Raw genomic sequence first — 16,788 nt, 5'->3', positions numbered from 1 at the left:
CCCTGGGAGAGGCTGCACCTGATTTTGGTGAAATTGGCTCTCCAGATGAATGAAGACTGGGGTTGGGATGCTGGAAACCATCGAGCTGCTTTCCAAGAGCACATCCTTCCCGTTGTGCTGTTGCTCCAGCTCACACTCAGAAGCAGCCACGTAACAATCGTGATCCCTTCACTTCTGAGTCAAACCCTGGAGCCTGGGACCTCCAGCGAGCCCTCAGGTCTGCGAGGCTGCAATTTCACCTCCCGGCTGGGATAACGGAGGCGTCGCTACCAGAGCCAGCCCCACTGCAGACCTGGCACCCCCAGACGTGGCGGAGCTGCTCCTCCCTGCAAATCCCATTTGCATCTCATTTGGGGGGATCTGCGCCACGTTGGTGACTCCAGGCAGCCAGCTCCGGCCCTTAGGAGCTCTTTTGTTCTGCTTATCGCAGGGGGAACTTCATTATTCAAAGCTGGTGGGCATATTTACTTACAGGGGTAAATTAAACCATAAATTCAGACAAATGTATCTACATCTCTGCCCGTGATGTATTTTCCCTGTCTGCTTGGGCTCTAAGACACAAAGGTGGATTGTTCAATAAACAGTGCAATGCAGTCATCCCAATTAATTGGATTGTTCCATTTACGCCGCTACTCCCCCCAATTAAACACAAATGAGCTCAAGTGACAGGCACGAATAAGAAGGGCGGACAGAAAACCATATTCTAATGCAAAAGCTGTGATAAGAAAATGAAATCTATGCACCTGATGGGAATATTAATGCAAAACCTTGACCTATAATTTTTCTTTCTTCAGTCTGAGAGCGCCAGCAACAATTGCAGCTCATTAAAACGGACCGTGTCCTGATAGCTGTGCGTAATGCCCACGTCCCACAAGTCCCATGATCCGAACGCTTACCTTGCTGCCAAAAGCAATTTCGCAGAGCTGCACGGTCCTGAAGCACAGAGCTCTCGCCTGGGGTAATGAAGCCTGGGCGTATCGCTTGCACAAGTACTAAATTAGGGCTGGTGGGCTAAATAGGATCGGCTATCCACTGCCTGGCCGTGCGTAGCCTCTTCTCCAGAGTCCCTAGGAAAGCTGCACTGCTCTCCAGCCCCATCTCGGCCAGAGGTGTCCCAGTGACTTGGGGACACCCGCACACGAGGTGCCTTTGGAGCTGGAGGGAGGGTCACCGCCCGCGGTGCTCTCAGCTCACGGGGTCTGTGGCAACAGCCCCAACCCTGAACACCCCTTCTCCCTTCTGAACACGGGGTTATGACAGGGAAAAAAGCCAGCAAGCAAACCCAGAAGTGCTGGTTTCGATGGACCTTGGGATTTCAGCCAGCCCGTCCCCTCGTTCAACGCAGCACCAACTTCAAAGCTAACTTCAGTTTGAGACTCAGGGGGCTGAGCTGTGAGCAGTGCCAAGGACGGAGATTTTACAGCCTCTCTGGGCAACCTGTTCCGATGGCGCCGTGCTGGGGCTCAGCCTAGAAGCAGTCCCTACATCACGACAACGTCTGGCTCTAATTTCTTAGCTCTCTTTTTGCGAGGTAAAGTGCGCGTTGGCATGTGGGATGCAATGAGCTTTGGCAAGGAAGGCGATACCAGCACGCAAAGACAATTCCTCTGCAAAGGAAAGAGATCAGAAAGCAGCCCCACGTGAGGCAGGGCGAGGGGGAAGGCAGAGGTATTTTATCCTGCATTTGGTGCCACATTTCCACAAGGCACTCCCAGAGCAGCTCCTGGAGATGGAGCGACTGAAGCGGTGTCCGGATTGGGCTTGGTTTTTGGCACAGCCCAGAGATGTCGGGGCTGCAGCTAGCTGTGCCAGGGCAGCCGACACAATCGCATCTCTCCCCCTCTCTGGGCACAGCGAGGTCTGAATCCCTCCTCGGAGGCAGCTCTCCCTCCCTCTGCTCCCAGCACCGAGAGCCAAAGGCAGCAGCGAGCTTCCCAGCCCTGACACCTCAGACGTGTGAAGACGGATGGGTTGAACGCAGGCCTAAAATGCTTTGCAGTTTCACGGTAGTTTCACAGCCCTGGCATTACCGAATGATCTTTCAATGTACTTGGAAGCAGGAGGAGAATAACTTGAGATGGATTCTGGCTTTCTTGTGTGTGTGGACGTGCAAACTGGCTCTGCCTACACATCTTGCCTGTGTGGATAGGCACATGGCAAACTGCTGCTCGTGTGGCTCCGTCTGCTCCGTTCCCCTCAAGTTTGGGGCTTTTCAAGGCAGGTCCTCGGCCCTGGGTGCTTCAGATCCCAGCTGCCCTCTGCACTGTCCTCCACTGACCAGGCTAGCAAGGAACTCGAGGACGGGAAACACAAGGCGGTTTTTACATCCGAACAAAAGCAGGAGATTAAGGAAACCAGCTGGAAACCTCCATTTTGCTGATTTTGAAAGCAAAATGTGGGTCACAGATGTGCTTCCACAGACAGAAATTGGCTGGACAAGAAAAGGCATCGGCAATGCCCAGACTTTTTGATGATCAGAGGTAGATTTAGCTCCCAGGCACGGAGACAAGAAAGGAAGAGGAGACGAAGTAGGAATAAAAACATAATCAAGAGATTAGGAATGTAGAACTCAACCCACCCGTAAATTTGCCTTAGGGAATGATGAAAAAATGCAGTAATGAAAAATGATGAAACCCACTGCTACTTCTTGCTCTCTTCCCTTCTCTTCCTGTCCGTATTGTTTTACTTTTTGCTGTACAAGACGCAGGAGGCCTCTTATGGAACCTCCCCTTTCCCTCTGTCTCATTTTTGCTTTGCAGAAGTGCTATTTTCTACTTTTCCTTTGCAGCAGGTATTAAAACCATGCTAAAGACAGGCTGAATTTAGAGCCTAAAAGAAGTAAAAGTTGCAGGAAAGTCCATGCTGTTAGGCAGGCATGCATGGGAGAGCAGACAGCGATGTGCTCCTGCCCATCTTTGAGAGGAGGGATGTTATTAATCACTCTGTGTTTAGGCTAATAAGAAATATTACATCTATTTTCAGAGAAATTAACGACAGACTAATAAGAACCATGCTGCTAGCTCTCGGAGGTTGTTGATTAGCCTGTGCCTTGGTCTCCCAGGGCACAGAGCAGAAGGCCTGTTGTCTGAGCCATTAAAAAAAAAAAAAAAGTCAAGGTAAAGCCTTGGGAGAGCACCGCAGGATCACTGCTGCGCTGGCCAGGGGAGTGAGGCTGGTGACAGAGCAGGGCTGGCTTTGTCTGGCTGCTCTGTCTCGTTGGAGGCCGTCACTGCGGAAGCTACAGGACGCAGGGGACAGTCACAGTGTCTGGCCCGTGTCCCTTCATTAAATAAAGCAGACGCTAATGCCCCAGGCCAGGGCTGACCTCGGAGCAATGCCCAAGCAGCAGTTCCTTGGAAATGTTTCTGAAAAGCTCGCAGCATAGCCAGGGGCGTGCGGCACCTGGGGACGAGGGGAGGTGCCTGAGCTGCTCCTGATGCTCCCCTGCTGCTGGCCACCAGCCCGTGGGTCACCTGGCCACCTTCAGGCTATGTGACACACACCGAGCAGCCGTGAGCCCTGGCCCCAGCAGCAAACTTCCCAAACTTCCCTCCTGCCAAAAGTGCCAGGCCCAGCACCAAGGGGAGCCCGAAATAAGAGAGGTGCCAGTACACTGGCAGCCCAGCTCACCTCCATCACTGGTTTTCAACCTCTGCAGAACTCCACATTCAGCTTTTTTTCCAGGACTTATTTTTCTCAGCCCTAATGAAAACCCGTTTTGTAGTTGCTGGTGTTTCAAAGCCTGTATCAGTGTCAATACAGAGAAGTCCTTTCCCAAGAGAGAAGAACAAAAAACAGAAATCTGTCTCTCTCTCTTTTTTTTTTTTTCTTTTTCTCATGCAGAAGAAAACAACCCCGAAGCACTGCAAGATTAAATGAGAAATGTGCCTCTTTCCACTGGGTGTCCACTGGGCGTGAATAAGTGCCAAGTGAGCTCTCGCTTCCATCGCCATCTGGTGCGAGGCACCAGGGCCTGGAGGTGCAGCGGGACGCCTGGAGGCCCTGCTGCCCGTGGTGGCTGAGCCCCCAGAGGCTCCTGAACGAGATGCAAAGGGCTTTGGTACCTTCAGCACACGAATTGTTGTCCAGCCACAGCAGAACCAGCAGCCTGGGGCAGGAGAGGCTGGGGTTTTCTCAGCCCGTGGGTAGGAAACGGGAGCGCTCCTCTAGGGAAAGCTCTGGGTCCTCTTCTTGTGACAGATTTGTGGCATTGCCACCCCCTTGAAAGGTGGTTTTTGAGTCCCCAGTTGTGAGAAGTGGGAAATGCTCCAAAAGCCATTTTGCCAGCTTCATGTGGCAGATCTCTGCCTTGGGTGCATCCAAGAGGGTGAACAGCAATGCACCCTGCCCCCAGCTCCCTGGGAATGCGGGTCTGTGTGCTCCCATTCTTCATTCACACGGCTGAATCCATCATTTATCTGCCCTATTATAAAAGATAGCATCGATGTTTAACCAAATAAGAGGCATAGCTTAGTGATGGGACCCGGCAGGGCAGCCTGATGGTTGGACTTGGTGATCTTGAAGGCCTTTTCCCAACCTAGATGGTTCCCTGATTCAACTGATTGCAGAAGGAGCAGTGAAGCTCCTGCTTGTTCCAGCAAGCCTGAATTTCTCCTCTCCTTCCATCCTTTCTCCTATTATCTCCTCTCTTTTTGCATTGACTGGCTTGAGAATCCCAGTGCAGCACAAGAGACTTTGTTAGACACCGAAAATAATTGCACTGGGCTGCAACTACGCGTTGATATTGTTGTGAATACCACAGCACAGAGCCTAGAAGCTGCTTGTGGTTTCAGAGCTCTTGCTGATGAATTGCCCAGCATCTGGTCACATTGGGAGGGCTACGCTTGTTATTTTCAACTGCTGTAGTGCACGGAAGGAAAATCAAAATGCTTTCCTCAAGGTAATTGGCTCTAAAACAATTGACGAATTTTCCACAAGGTTGTAATGCAATTAGGACTGGCATTTTCTACAATTTATCTCTCTAATGGTATGCTTTTGCCATCAGATCCTTATTTTGTGCGAAAAAAAAAAAACTGGCAAGAAAAGGCAGATTTTGCTGTTACCGGCAATGCAATATAGATTAAGCAGAGCTGTCCACCCAGTCGTGATTAAAAGTCAGCATAATGTTGGGATCGTCACTCGGCTGTAGTCGTTCGTGGTGTGGAACGGTCGGGTGGGATGCTGTGACACCAGGCACACATCTGCAGAGCTCCCGTTTGGGTTTCAGGCGGTGCCAAGCGATGTGTCATCGCCGCTCGCGTTCTGCTGCAGCGCCGCAAGAGCAGAAATAATTCTGCGCTCCCGAAGTGCCCTGCCAGCTTGGATGGGAGGAGCTGGTGCAGGCTGGTGACAATCAGGGCCACCGCACGGAGCAAAATCATCAGCCACCCCGGCATTTGGGTCCGTGTTTTGATCGACATCCAGGAAAAGTCTAAGCAGAGGTGCCAGACAATCCAAGCAGGCAGCAGCTCCCGAAGAGCATGAGTCAGCTGCTGGACTTGTTGACACGGGACACTGCGAAAGCCAGAAGCATGGACAGAGCATTCCCCTGTCACCACTCTGGGAAACCTCTACTGCTGTGGCTCTCGAAGCAGACTGCTGGGGAGTAACTGGGAAAAGGATCACTCTGTGCTTACTCGTTCCTCATACTTCAACACGATTTACTAAGTACTGTCCAAGACACAGTACAGGGCCACGGGGACTTTTTGCCTGACTGCAACAGCTGCTGGGACTGAAATTATGGCATGAAATGCTTTGTCTCCCTGCCTAGGTAGAGGCGGGCACATTGGAAGGATTACCATTAGGAATGGGTCTGAGCTGGAACAGGGGGAACACTCAGTGTTTCTTCAGAGCCAGAGCAGCTGTTTATGGGTAAATGTTCTGTTTTTATAATGGGGTGAACCAAAGCCATGGACTCCATCACCATGAAGAAAACCTCTGGCCGTGGTCCCTTATTTTATGGATGCCATTGACGGTATTACGAGAATAATGCGCCGCCGCCATAAATGCAAATACTTCCCCTACCCTTCTGTAGGACTATCAGAAAAACAAACCCGAGAGCTGTACTGCTATACAAAGCAGGGCACCACACCCTCCTGTTATCTGTCAGACAAATGAAGAAGCCATCGGCCACAGACATGGGTTGGTCTGTCTCAGTTGGTTTGTAGAAACCAACCTTGAACAGCTTGGAAGCAGCCTGAGCACCTGGCCTCAGGGTCCTGGACCCCAGACTGGCCAGAGGGGGACAGGGAAGTCCTGCCTGTGCCTTCCTACCTTGCAGCAGCCTGTGACACATCACAGATCCTCCTCTGTAAGCAAAGCCATGATCAGATCCAGTGCTGGGAGGCAGCTAACACCTTTGGGGTCATTTTGGTTAAAATTTTAACAAGTCCAAATGCAGCTGCTTAACACAAAAACATGTCAACGGGGGTACTCACTATTGGGCCGAGTCGTTAAGTTGATATTCCCGGGACCTGTTGAAGCATTCCTGGATCCCGGAATCTGCCCAGAGTCTCATCATAGCCGACAGCAGCTCTGGAGAGAAGGGCTCTGTGTCCTCCATCCGACTTACGACGTCGCAGACCATCTTGGCATCAGCCTGCAGAGGGAAGAAAGGAGAGGTCACACGGATGCTGAAGGCAGGAGATTTCAGAAACAGAGCACCAGGCCTTCAGGGGCAGGGGGCTGTGTATTCGGGATGGGGCTTTGGGATCCACACCGTATGCTCCAGCAGGAAGGGCAAAAGGAGGATGCAGCAAGATTTCCTTGGAAATCTTGTCCTCCTTTTGCCCTTCTCGTCCTCCTTTTGCCCTTCCTGCTGGAGCAGGATCGGGTCCTTGTGCAGCCCACCTCGTGCCAACACATATTGCTCATCCGCAGACAACTGAGCTGGCACTACATATGGGCAGAGCCTCTCGGTAGCAGGAAGAAATCCAGGTATGCACAAATACATCCTACACCTCTCGGAGTGCTGCATCCCCTGCAATGATCCCCGTTTTACCAGGTTCGTGACCTTGCTGAAGCAGGGACCATCTGCAGCAGAAAGGGCAGCAGAAAGGCTCCAAAAACAGTGCTTTTCAGCTGCTGGTTTATTGCTTTTTTTGTGAATTCCTGTTCTTTCCTACCAGTCTGTCTCTGCGACGGGGGCTAACTCCTGTTAACATAACACCTTGGCTGTCTGCGCCGCTTTGTGACTCAGATGGAGAGGAATCTCCTGTGGTTAAGGAGTATGGCAGGGCGGGCAGGGCCAGCTGGTGGTTTTCGGATGGAATCTTTTTTCGGTGAGAAAAATCTGATTCACTGGAACCGCAACTTCTCCTGCAGGATATTGCTCTGACACAGCCTGGGTCTGGAAGATGTCTCAGATTTGGGATGGGAACGTCTAGACAGGCTCGGAACAGCTGAGCGCAGCCCTCCTGTGACGGCCCGCAGGGGCTGGTGCTTCCCTCGTTGGTGAAGCAGGACACCCGAATTTGTGGCCACCTCTGCTCGCGTTGCAGTAAGGAGCCCTCCCGCACCCCCCCCAGGCTCCTGGAAGCCCAGGGGTGCCGGCTAATCCGCAGAGGTTTTCTTTCATAGCTTTGTTAATTGAAAAAATTGGCGAAGTCTCACATTTCTGCCAGCTGACACAAAACCAATTATTATTACTATAATTAATTGGCAAAGAGGAGCTCTTATCCTGCATTTGTGCTTACAGCAAGCTAGTGCAGACGACCTCCTCGTTTCATTACCTTTACTCACGTCCCATTTGTATATCCCTGTTGCCATCCCAGTACATCCCCATCCCCGTTTCCCCCTGGGCTGGATCTCTTTGGGCAGCTGTAGGGTTCCCAAGGGCATCGGGACGGTGCCACCTCCCCAGCCCGCTGGAGAATCAGCCCCCTGGGGTCCAGGCTACCAAAACATGAGTGCGGGATGTCCCCAGTCCTGTGCTCCCGTGTCTCTGCTGTACGAAGAGGAGATGGAAAACAAACCGAGCTGCCCTAGGGACTGTTCCTTCGGTCACTGCGATGATTAAATGTGGGGGAGCACCACGAGAACCTGGTTGCATGGCTAGGAAAGACAACATGTATGTGCACGGCCAGGATCAAAACCCTTCTGCAGCCCCTGTTTAATGAAACTGATGAAAAATCACAGGGCACCGAGCTGCTAGCACTGGAGACAGAAGCTGCTGGAGATTTCAACACTCGAAGAGCTTCAGTTCCCAAGAACATCAGGTCCTTACGGGCTGAAGGCTCAGTACTGTATGGAGACATCATCCCATAAAACTTAATGGGGGGGAGTCTTTACGCTTTGAAGACTTTATGAACATGAAGTCTTTTTTTCACAGAATGCTTAACTTCATTTTGTAGTGCCCAGAAATCCTTCCAGCCCTCCGAACAGCCTCTGCTCATTTTCGAGAAATAGTATTGGTGACTCACGCCTCAAAGCCAAGGCAAACGAAGAACCTTGAAGAGTTCACTTCATTTCAAAAGCTTGTTTTCTGCCCCGGAGGGCTTCGTGAGCTCAGTGAATATTCATAAATCATCGGTATGGCTTCCCTGCCCTGCTGCAGCTGTAATTCTCCTCCTTCCCCAGGTTCTAAATAACAGGAGAGCTGCTAAAGGCCAGCGGGCTCGGGGCTGCCGTCCAGCTCACGGACACGCTGCTGACTTCAGCTGTGTGCTTAGCAAGCTGCCCAAACTGCTCTGCAGCGAGATGCTTTCGGTTAGGGGGGTAGGAAGCCTCTCATATGTTACCTGCAATAAGGTAGGGGGGATTTACAGGCCTAAGTCTCAGATCTGCTCATCTCTGATGGCCTCTTGGCCTTGGTGTCCCCTCGCAGGGACAAGCATCCCCGGCCACAGGTATCACGTCTGCTTGGGCTGGCCGTGGGGCTCAGCTCGCAGGGCAGGGCGTTATTTTGGTCGATGCCAGCAGAGAGAAGCTGCAGCATCCCTGCAGTCCCCGGGAGTCTCTTTTGGGGACTTGAGGCTCCCTGCAGGAGCTGCAGCTGGGGCAGGAGGGCTCCTTGCTCCTGCTGAACGGGAGCAGCCCTGTCCCAGGCTGGGTTTTGTTTTGCCCAGCGAACCATTCCACTCTCGATTTTGTACACCCAGCAAAAGCAGGGGAAAGGAGCAGCTTTAAAAATACTCCTCCCCCCTACCAAGGATAAAACCCCTCTGTCAAGGAGCGTGGGGCCATCCATGAGTCCATGCATTTGTTAGATGCTTTAACGAGCAATTAAGGAGCCAGGAAGAGCAGATCCCCCTTTCTCTTCTGGCTCTCCAGGCTGCATCTCAAGCTGGGAATGACATTAAAATCTGCAGCCCCCTCCGGGCCCAGCAGGTAGGTTTTTAAATACTGCCTGATTGACTTTTCTCCTCGCGCCTCCCCCGGGCCTGGCGCTCCCTCTTCTCCCGAGGTGAGAGGCGCTGAGCCTCCTGCCACGCTTTGCGGCTGTGCCGAAGCGAGCAATTAAATAAAGCAAAACAAACCAGACCAAGCGCCCCCCCACCCGCCTCCCGCCCCGCCTCGCAGCTCCCATCCGACGGGGATTGAGTTAATGAATATCACGGTGGTATTTCAGCTACCTCCGGAGCTAAAAATAAGCAGCCGCCTGCCCCTGGGACCGCTGGAAGGAGGCACAAAATGGTGCGGTGCTTCCTCCTCCAGCCCTGCCCCTGCACGTCCCCAGAGCCTCCCCTCCGTGCTCTCGGGGCGGGTAGCACTCGCCATCTCGTCTCTGGGGTGATGCTGAGAAGGGTGCTGTGATTTCCAGGCCGGTGGGCATGATTTTCATGCCTCCGAAGAGGTCTCATCCGCTCGGTTGAGTCTTGGGAGGCTGGGAGAAGCTCGCTCAGCTCGCTGCCTCCTTTGCTGGGTGTCGCGGCGAGGGCTGGGGTGATTTAATGTGGAGCTGACGGGTTTTGGGGTTGGTGCCGGTCTCCTTCAGGCTGGTTCTGATCCGGGAGGAGCGTGACCCCCGGCATCCCGCCGCTACATCAAGTGGCTGGCGTTTTGTCACTGCGGGTCAGACCCTGACCTCAAGCTGATTGTCTTTGGGTTATTCATTACCGAGAGCAGGACTCGTTCAGCTCTGTGTCACTCCCGAGTGCTCAATGTGTCCACCTACAGCAGGAAAATCGCAGCTGGCTGGCTGGGCGTTGGCTGTGAGAAAGAGCCGAGCTCCCAAACCGTGGGACCGCAAATCACATGCTCGGTCTCTAACGATCAAGCTAAAAGACCAAATGGCCCCTTGGTAAAAAGCAAACCTACGCTCCTGGGGAGGAACGGCTGGGACAAAGCAGAGTTGACAAGGCAGTGAAGTCCCCGGACAGAGGTGAAGAAGCAGCTTGGTAACTTCCTGGGAAGCCACTGAGACTTTTCTCTTAACCCTGCATCTATCCGGGCATCAGACACGCGGTATAAAGCCAGTTCACACGGGGAGCTGCTTCCTCACTAAACTGGACATAACTATGGTTATTTAATTGTCTCCCAGGTTATTTAATTGTCTCCCATATGTCATTGTCACCGAGCACACAGGGGATGTGCAGCAAGCAAACTTACGACTTTGCTTGCAGCAGCCACACACCCCAATTAATTTGTTACCTTGCTGGAAGGAAGAGGGGCTCCCCATAGCAGGCAGACATTACCGGCAGTCATGTTTGTCTGTGCAAGCCATTATTTTTCATCATGCAGATATAAATCACTCCTAATTATTTGTTCCTCACCCAGCTATGATCTGTGCCTGCAAATGTCAGCGGCGCTGCTCATGCCCCTGCCGCAGCGTTGCACTGAAGTGGGGCTCCAAGGTCCCCATCTCTCTGACCATCCGGCTGCGACCCTTTGAAGCTGTCTGGACATTAATTAGGGGACGTTTTTCCCCATTAAGCAACAGTCTTCTGGATGGAGAGACTTTGGGGGAAAGGGAGAGACTTTTAGGAGAGACTTGTAGAGACTTATGTGGAGCTATGTGGTACAAATCTGCTAAACCTCACACAGCTGCACTGACTTAGGCTCATGGGAGAGCTGACCCCGCTGTGCCATACTGTATGGCACTTTCTTTGGAGAACTAAATCTCAGTAAATATCATTTTTTTGCTGTTATTTACTCTGATTAATCATACATGCCACTCAGCCCATCTCAAAGGTTAACACTAGGGCAATTTCCTCTGGTGGCGTGTTGTACTCAAAGCTGCATCTCAGCATTGCAGAAAAAGAGAAAAAGAGCAGCATTAAATCTTCCTGGTGGTGCAAGAAAAATCAGAGATGTGGTGCTTGCCATCAGCAAGGCAGTCTTGTGTAACCCAAAAAAAAAAAAAAGAGGAGTGGCTGTGGCCAGCCAGGAACCTGGGTGAAATCGAACTGATTTACTGAAAGCATCCAGCAGCTGCAATGGATGTCCCTGGAGGGTGGATTTTTTTTGGGGAGCAGATCCTGGCCTCGAGGCACAGCTATGTGCATCTCTGCCACGCCAGGGAGAGAAACGAGGGCCTGTAACTCGGGGGCAGAACGTGGCTCATAAACCAAAAACCTCCTCCTTAGGCAGCAGCTTGGGAATCTGGACCGTGTTTCACAGCTGAAGTGTGGCTGCAGCACAGCAAAAGCTGGTTATTTTCACACTCCTTGCAGCCTGAATGAATTCTGGAAACAAAGCAAAGCTTGGGAATACGCCTCTTCCAGAGGCAGTCAGGGCCCGGGTCCAAGTCCATAGGAGTTTCTGCAGGCACTGAACAAACAGCCACATGTATGACTCTCCCCCTCACTCTCCCCCTTTCTCACACATCTGTGTCTCAGTGCTGACCCCTGAATCTGTGGAAATCTGGCACGAGGCCATCGCTGTGCACCACGACAGTGCTGGCCTTCCCCTCCTTCAGACACCCACCCGCCTCCACGCTTAGTGTAGGCCCTGGCGGTGCCTGCAGCCTGCGGGGCCTGCAGTGCTCTGGCACCGAGGCAATGCCCGTGGTGCTCTCTAACGACCTGCAGGCAGCCAAGCCGAGCCCACCAAATTCAGTTAGCTCTGGCTGCCTTTCCACAACGTCACGCCAGCCCGTCTTCCACCCTGCCCGTGTCCCAGGGCTCACAGGAAGGCTGGGTGGCTCAGGTGCAGGGCTGCTGGCAGGCAGTGTTGTGCAGGGAGCAGCCCGACAGCCCTGACGTGCACAGCTCTCCTCCCGAGGCCGTGCTGTCTGGCTCGCAATTAGCAAAGCCCTGGTTTTTATACCCTGCTGGAGCCAGGATGGGCCCTTCACCTCGAACTGCCTTGGCCAAGCAATGTGTGTGTGCCTGCTGTTTGGTCTAGAAGCTCCCTTCCTCCTGAAACGCCGCTGCTGCCGTGCTTTCTGCCCGCTGCTCTGCCTGGGGAGACACCGAGCAGGGCTGATAGCGGAGGTTATCACGGCTCCAAGGCAGCTTTGTGTTTGGTACTACTTCGGTTCCTAGCCATTCTGTGTGATACCGCAGCCAGATAAAACCAGCAAGCCTCTATATGGGTACAAGCCTCGTTCCCCCTTCCCCGTTTGCTTGGCCCCGCTGACTGTGCCTGGCAATCCTGGGAGCTGACGAAGGGGAACACAGCAGAGAGAGGAGCTGGGTTTCCACACAAGGATGGGAACGCCGGGAAGCGTGTGTGAAATGGTCTCAAAATATGTCCCAAACCACTAGCTGCACTGAAGGGTAAGGAAATGCCCCTCAGAACCAATTTCCTTTTTCTGTCGCAGGAAACCTCCTCCTTCATATTATATCCTCATATCCCTTTGCGAGGGAGCAGGTGGAGGCTAACAGGTGAAAAAGTGGCACCTTGTCAGCATCCCTCTGAGGACAGACGCTTTGGTGGCTCCTCGGACCTACAGGCACCGAGCAGAGGGCCTGGGTAAGGGACCTGCGAGCCCAAACCTGATCCTGTGCTCATGGAAAGGGCTGGCGGTACCTTCAGGCACACACAGCGCTGCCCACCAGGGAGAGGATGAGCGAGGGAGGCGCAGATGGGGGACATTACCCGCATGGCTTCCTGCTCGGCAGGGAAGGGCTCTGACGCGGCGGCGAGGAGGGGACTGGGAGCTTGGAAAGCCGAGGGAGCGAAATCCTCGCGCTGCGTTGCTCTCGCTGCTCTGCCCTTCTCCTCTCTCCAAAATTGTCTCTGCTGGGTGGAAGTCCATAAAATTAAGCAGCGGCGGAGTGCTTATGGTGCAGTAAACGGCAGGGGAATGTCTGATATCCCCCGGTGGGAGAGCAGCTGGGGAAACCGCATTGGCTCCTGCGATGTGCAAAATAAATGAACTGTCCTGCAGCCCCTGCCAAGCGAGGGGCTGAACACGGGCTGGGGGCTCCGGGAACACGCTGGGGTCCCATGGAGCCTCTGCTGGGCTCAGGAATTAGCCATGGCTTTAGCCTGCGCGTTTTCCATTCTTTGGATGTCTTGAAGATTTTCCACATCAGCATCCCGCCCGCTGCAGGGTGGCAGGGCAGGGGGGGGCCGAACCTGTCCTGAGAGCTCTCCCAGCCACAAAAGGGAAGGGGCAGAACGGGAAAAAAGCCCCGGTGCTGGGAGCATTCTCAGTACAAAGCAGGATTTTTTAACATCTCTGGCTAAATGCCGCTCTTGTATGATGATTTATAGGGCAGCGTCCTCCTGCTGGGAAGCCGTGCGGTGCGGGAACCCAGTAATTAGCGCAATGTTCAAGGCTCAATGCTGAACGCTGGGTGCTCATATCCACTCCACAATTAATCCAGCAGACTTATCAGCGCGTCGTATGACGAGGGACCAAGTCTGTAGGTTGCAGCTCCCTGAAGGAACTGCCGGTGTCTCGACCAGAAAGAGCCTTGTTTCATTTTATGGTCCTATTTCACCTGGAGATCTGTATTGAAGATACGTACTTAGAGGACAAGGTGGACAGAAAAAAATCCACACACACCAGAATTTCAGCTTTCCTACCAAATTTCAGCTCCTTGTGGCATCCTTGTTGCCTTTTTTTCTTCGCTGTAAGCCGGACTTGCACTTGGGATATCTGCTTAGGGATTTCTTCCTGCTCTCCACTGAAACAGCCACAGCAGGGGGTCGGTGGGGTGTCCACTGCCCACGCTGTCTGCCTGACAGGGTGTCCCAAAATTATTTCTTAGACCGATGGTGGGAGAGCAGCTATTACAGATGCCAAGTAATAATGGATTTTCCACTTGACAGCAGAACTTAAAATTAGATGATGTGAAAAATCAGCTTGGATCAAACATTTCCCCCTGCCGCCTTCTATAAAGCCCCCCAAACCTCTGAAAATTTCATTTCACACCCAGTCAAAGCACTTTCCTTGAGCCCTACCAATATACTTCGTCTTGGTTTTGGTTTTTCAGGGGGTGGGAGGTTATTGTCTGCAATGCAGGCCAATTTTCAAGCAAAAAATCTGTTTCCAAATGAGAAGTTGGAAAAAATCATCAAATCACTCCAGCCTTTCAGGACTGAAAATTTATTTTCTTCCTTTTGAAAAATTCTCCAAATGTTCAAAGAACCTCATCTTGGCCATGACTACCTCTAGATTTTGATCTCATTTAACAAGTGTTTTTGTTTCCCTTTAGTCTGTTTTTCAGTAAATTCATCAAATATTTCTGTCCAGGTCTAGCAATAAGCACACCAGGACCCTGCTTATCAGGCATCCTTTGTTTGCCGCTTATTTACAGTTTTAATTTGGATTCGACCCACAGTTTTCTGTCTTTCCATCTGGTATTCCTTCATCAAATGCCTCACAAGATGATCACCGCTGGGTGCAGATGAAAGGATTTTGCTCATGTTCGACTTGAGCTTCACACGAGCAAACGGGGCTCGCAAAGCCTGACATCTACACGCCCCAGGAAATTGTGCCAGAAACGGCTTCCGAAATTCAGCGAGGCTGCACGTACCCCAGGGAAACGTTTGAAACTGCTGTTCTTAAAGCTTTGGGGATGTCTGCAAGCCCCCAGAGTAAATCCCAGTGAAGCAAGTCCTTCCTCCTCAGCTTCTGGAGAAGAGCAAGAGCGTGCGGACCTAGGGTCCAGTGGAAGCACAGCGTGGCAGGATTAACGTTGTAGACAATTTTTTTCCAGTTCCAGAGGAAGGAAAAAGCTCCGAGGAGGATTTATGGTCAGGATGCACGTACGCATGGCGAGAGACAGGATGGCACTGGGGTTTTATAGCTGTCCTGGCAGTCGGCTGAACATTAACTACCAGGGCATCGCGTACGGCAGCGAGGGCACTTGGGGAACTGAGTCACTTCTGCAAACTCGCCTCGGCTTCCTCTGTTTGTTTAAAAAGTACGTGGGGAAGAGGGCCCCCAGAAAAACGGCAGCGCTCTGCTTTACACAGCTTTCCCTCCCAAGCACGACGATCTTCTGGGGAGCAGCTATAAAAAGAGAAGATGGAAAATCTGCTCTGCGTTGTGTGCAAACCTGCAGTTGCTCCAAGATGTTCCCTGGCAGCGGCTCCCGATGCAGCTAGCGAAGGCAGCTGCCCCAGTAACGCACACACCTACTGCCTCTGACTACGCTGGGTTCATTCCTTTTTCTTTTTCTTTTTTTTTTTTTTTTCTTTTCAGTCTCCAGCTGCACACAGGCAGCGATGGAGCCACACGGAGATGCTGGAGGTCTCCGTGCTCACGTTAACGTGGTGCAGGGGATGGGCTGAGATGAGACGAGATGCCATTTGCTGGTCAGAAGGTTTCCCCCATGACTTATCATTCCTACAGCCTTCATTTACCTTCCCTACCTCTTCATTTCCAGCTGCTCACAGACTTTCTTTGCAGGGAAGACCAAGAAGCCTGAGAAATGGGGAATGAGGAGCATTTGGATGTGGTCCTGCTGGGAGGAGAAGAGGAATCTGGTGGGGTCTGTAGGCCTGCTGAGGACAGGGGTGCAGAAGTGGCTGTTGGAGGTGTTTGTGACTGCCTACGAGCCCCAGTTTATAGGGGATGAAGGACAAATTTGCAGCTAAATCTCTCCTGCGCTGCTCTATCTCCAGAAAAATCGAGCCCCCAGTGCCTGCAGGAGGCTCGGAGGAGCTGTGCCTTTGATCAGCAGGGCTTACAGAGACTCACCCTCAGCAAGTTTCTGCTTAGCAGAGCCAAGTCCACGCTCACAGACTTGCTTATACGTGGTTCCGCATTGCTGCAGAGAAACATTGTCCTATATTTTCCTTACAGGAGCAGCAAGAAAGTTCCCCAAACCTCTGGCAAGGCACGGATGGGAGAAGGGGAAGGAGGGCAGGAAGGAAACCTGGTGGCCTGGGGCCACCTCTGGTCACCTCTGTCTCATCTGTGCCCATGGCTGGGCGCAGGGCTCGGGGTTGGTTTCCTGCCAGGCTGAGAAATGGCACAGAAAGGCCACTTCTGGGGAGCCAGGGGCGAGCGTTTCCACTCCAGGGGAATCTGTGCTCAGGGCTATTAGCAAGGACTTTTATTTTCAGAGAGGATGGATAAATGGGACTTCAGGTGCAGCATCGGATGACAGGTTAGTCCATAAAATAAGATGCCAGCAGAGAAATATCTTTGGAATGGCTTAACGAGGATAGGCAGAAATAGGCTGGGGGCCCAGAAGAAACCTTTGATGCTGTTGTGTTTATTTATTATTCATTCTTCTGGCACGAAATATAGCATCAAAGAGTGTCAAAACCAAAAGGCCCATAACCTGCCGTAGCTGGATTAGTCCTATATCTCCGTGACCACTGCGTCATGTAGTATTGGCAAGGGTGCCAATCGCTCCGGTGAGGATGTACAAGAAGGGATAGGAAAATCTGGGAGCATCCCGAGTCTCAGCAACAATGGAAAAAGGCATGAAACAGCAAAAG

General features: G+C 52.3%; 1 protein-coding gene across 2 annotated transcripts in view; it reads right to left on the bottom strand.

Annotated features, from left to right (window-relative positions):
- Nucleotides 1-16,788, bottom strand: part of GNAO1 (G protein subunit alpha o1) — a 128,704-nt gene that overhangs the window by 39,909 nt on the left and 72,007 nt on the right. For both annotated transcript variants that reach the window (XM_032195915.1, XM_032195916.1), the window contains exon 4: nucleotides 6,438-6,598. In XM_032195915.1, coding sequence (XP_032051806.1) covers nucleotides 6,438-6,598 — 161 coding nt within the window. The remainder of the gene's footprint in view (nucleotides 1-6,437; nucleotides 6,599-16,788) is intronic.

Source organism: Aythya fuligula, chromosome 12 (assembly GCF_009819795.1).
Source record: "Aythya fuligula isolate bAytFul2 chromosome 12, bAytFul2.pri, whole genome shotgun sequence".
NCBI classification, from domain to species: Eukaryota; Metazoa; Chordata; class Aves; order Anseriformes; family Anatidae; genus Aythya; species Aythya fuligula.
This window is presented reverse-complemented; position numbering and strand designations above follow the sequence as displayed.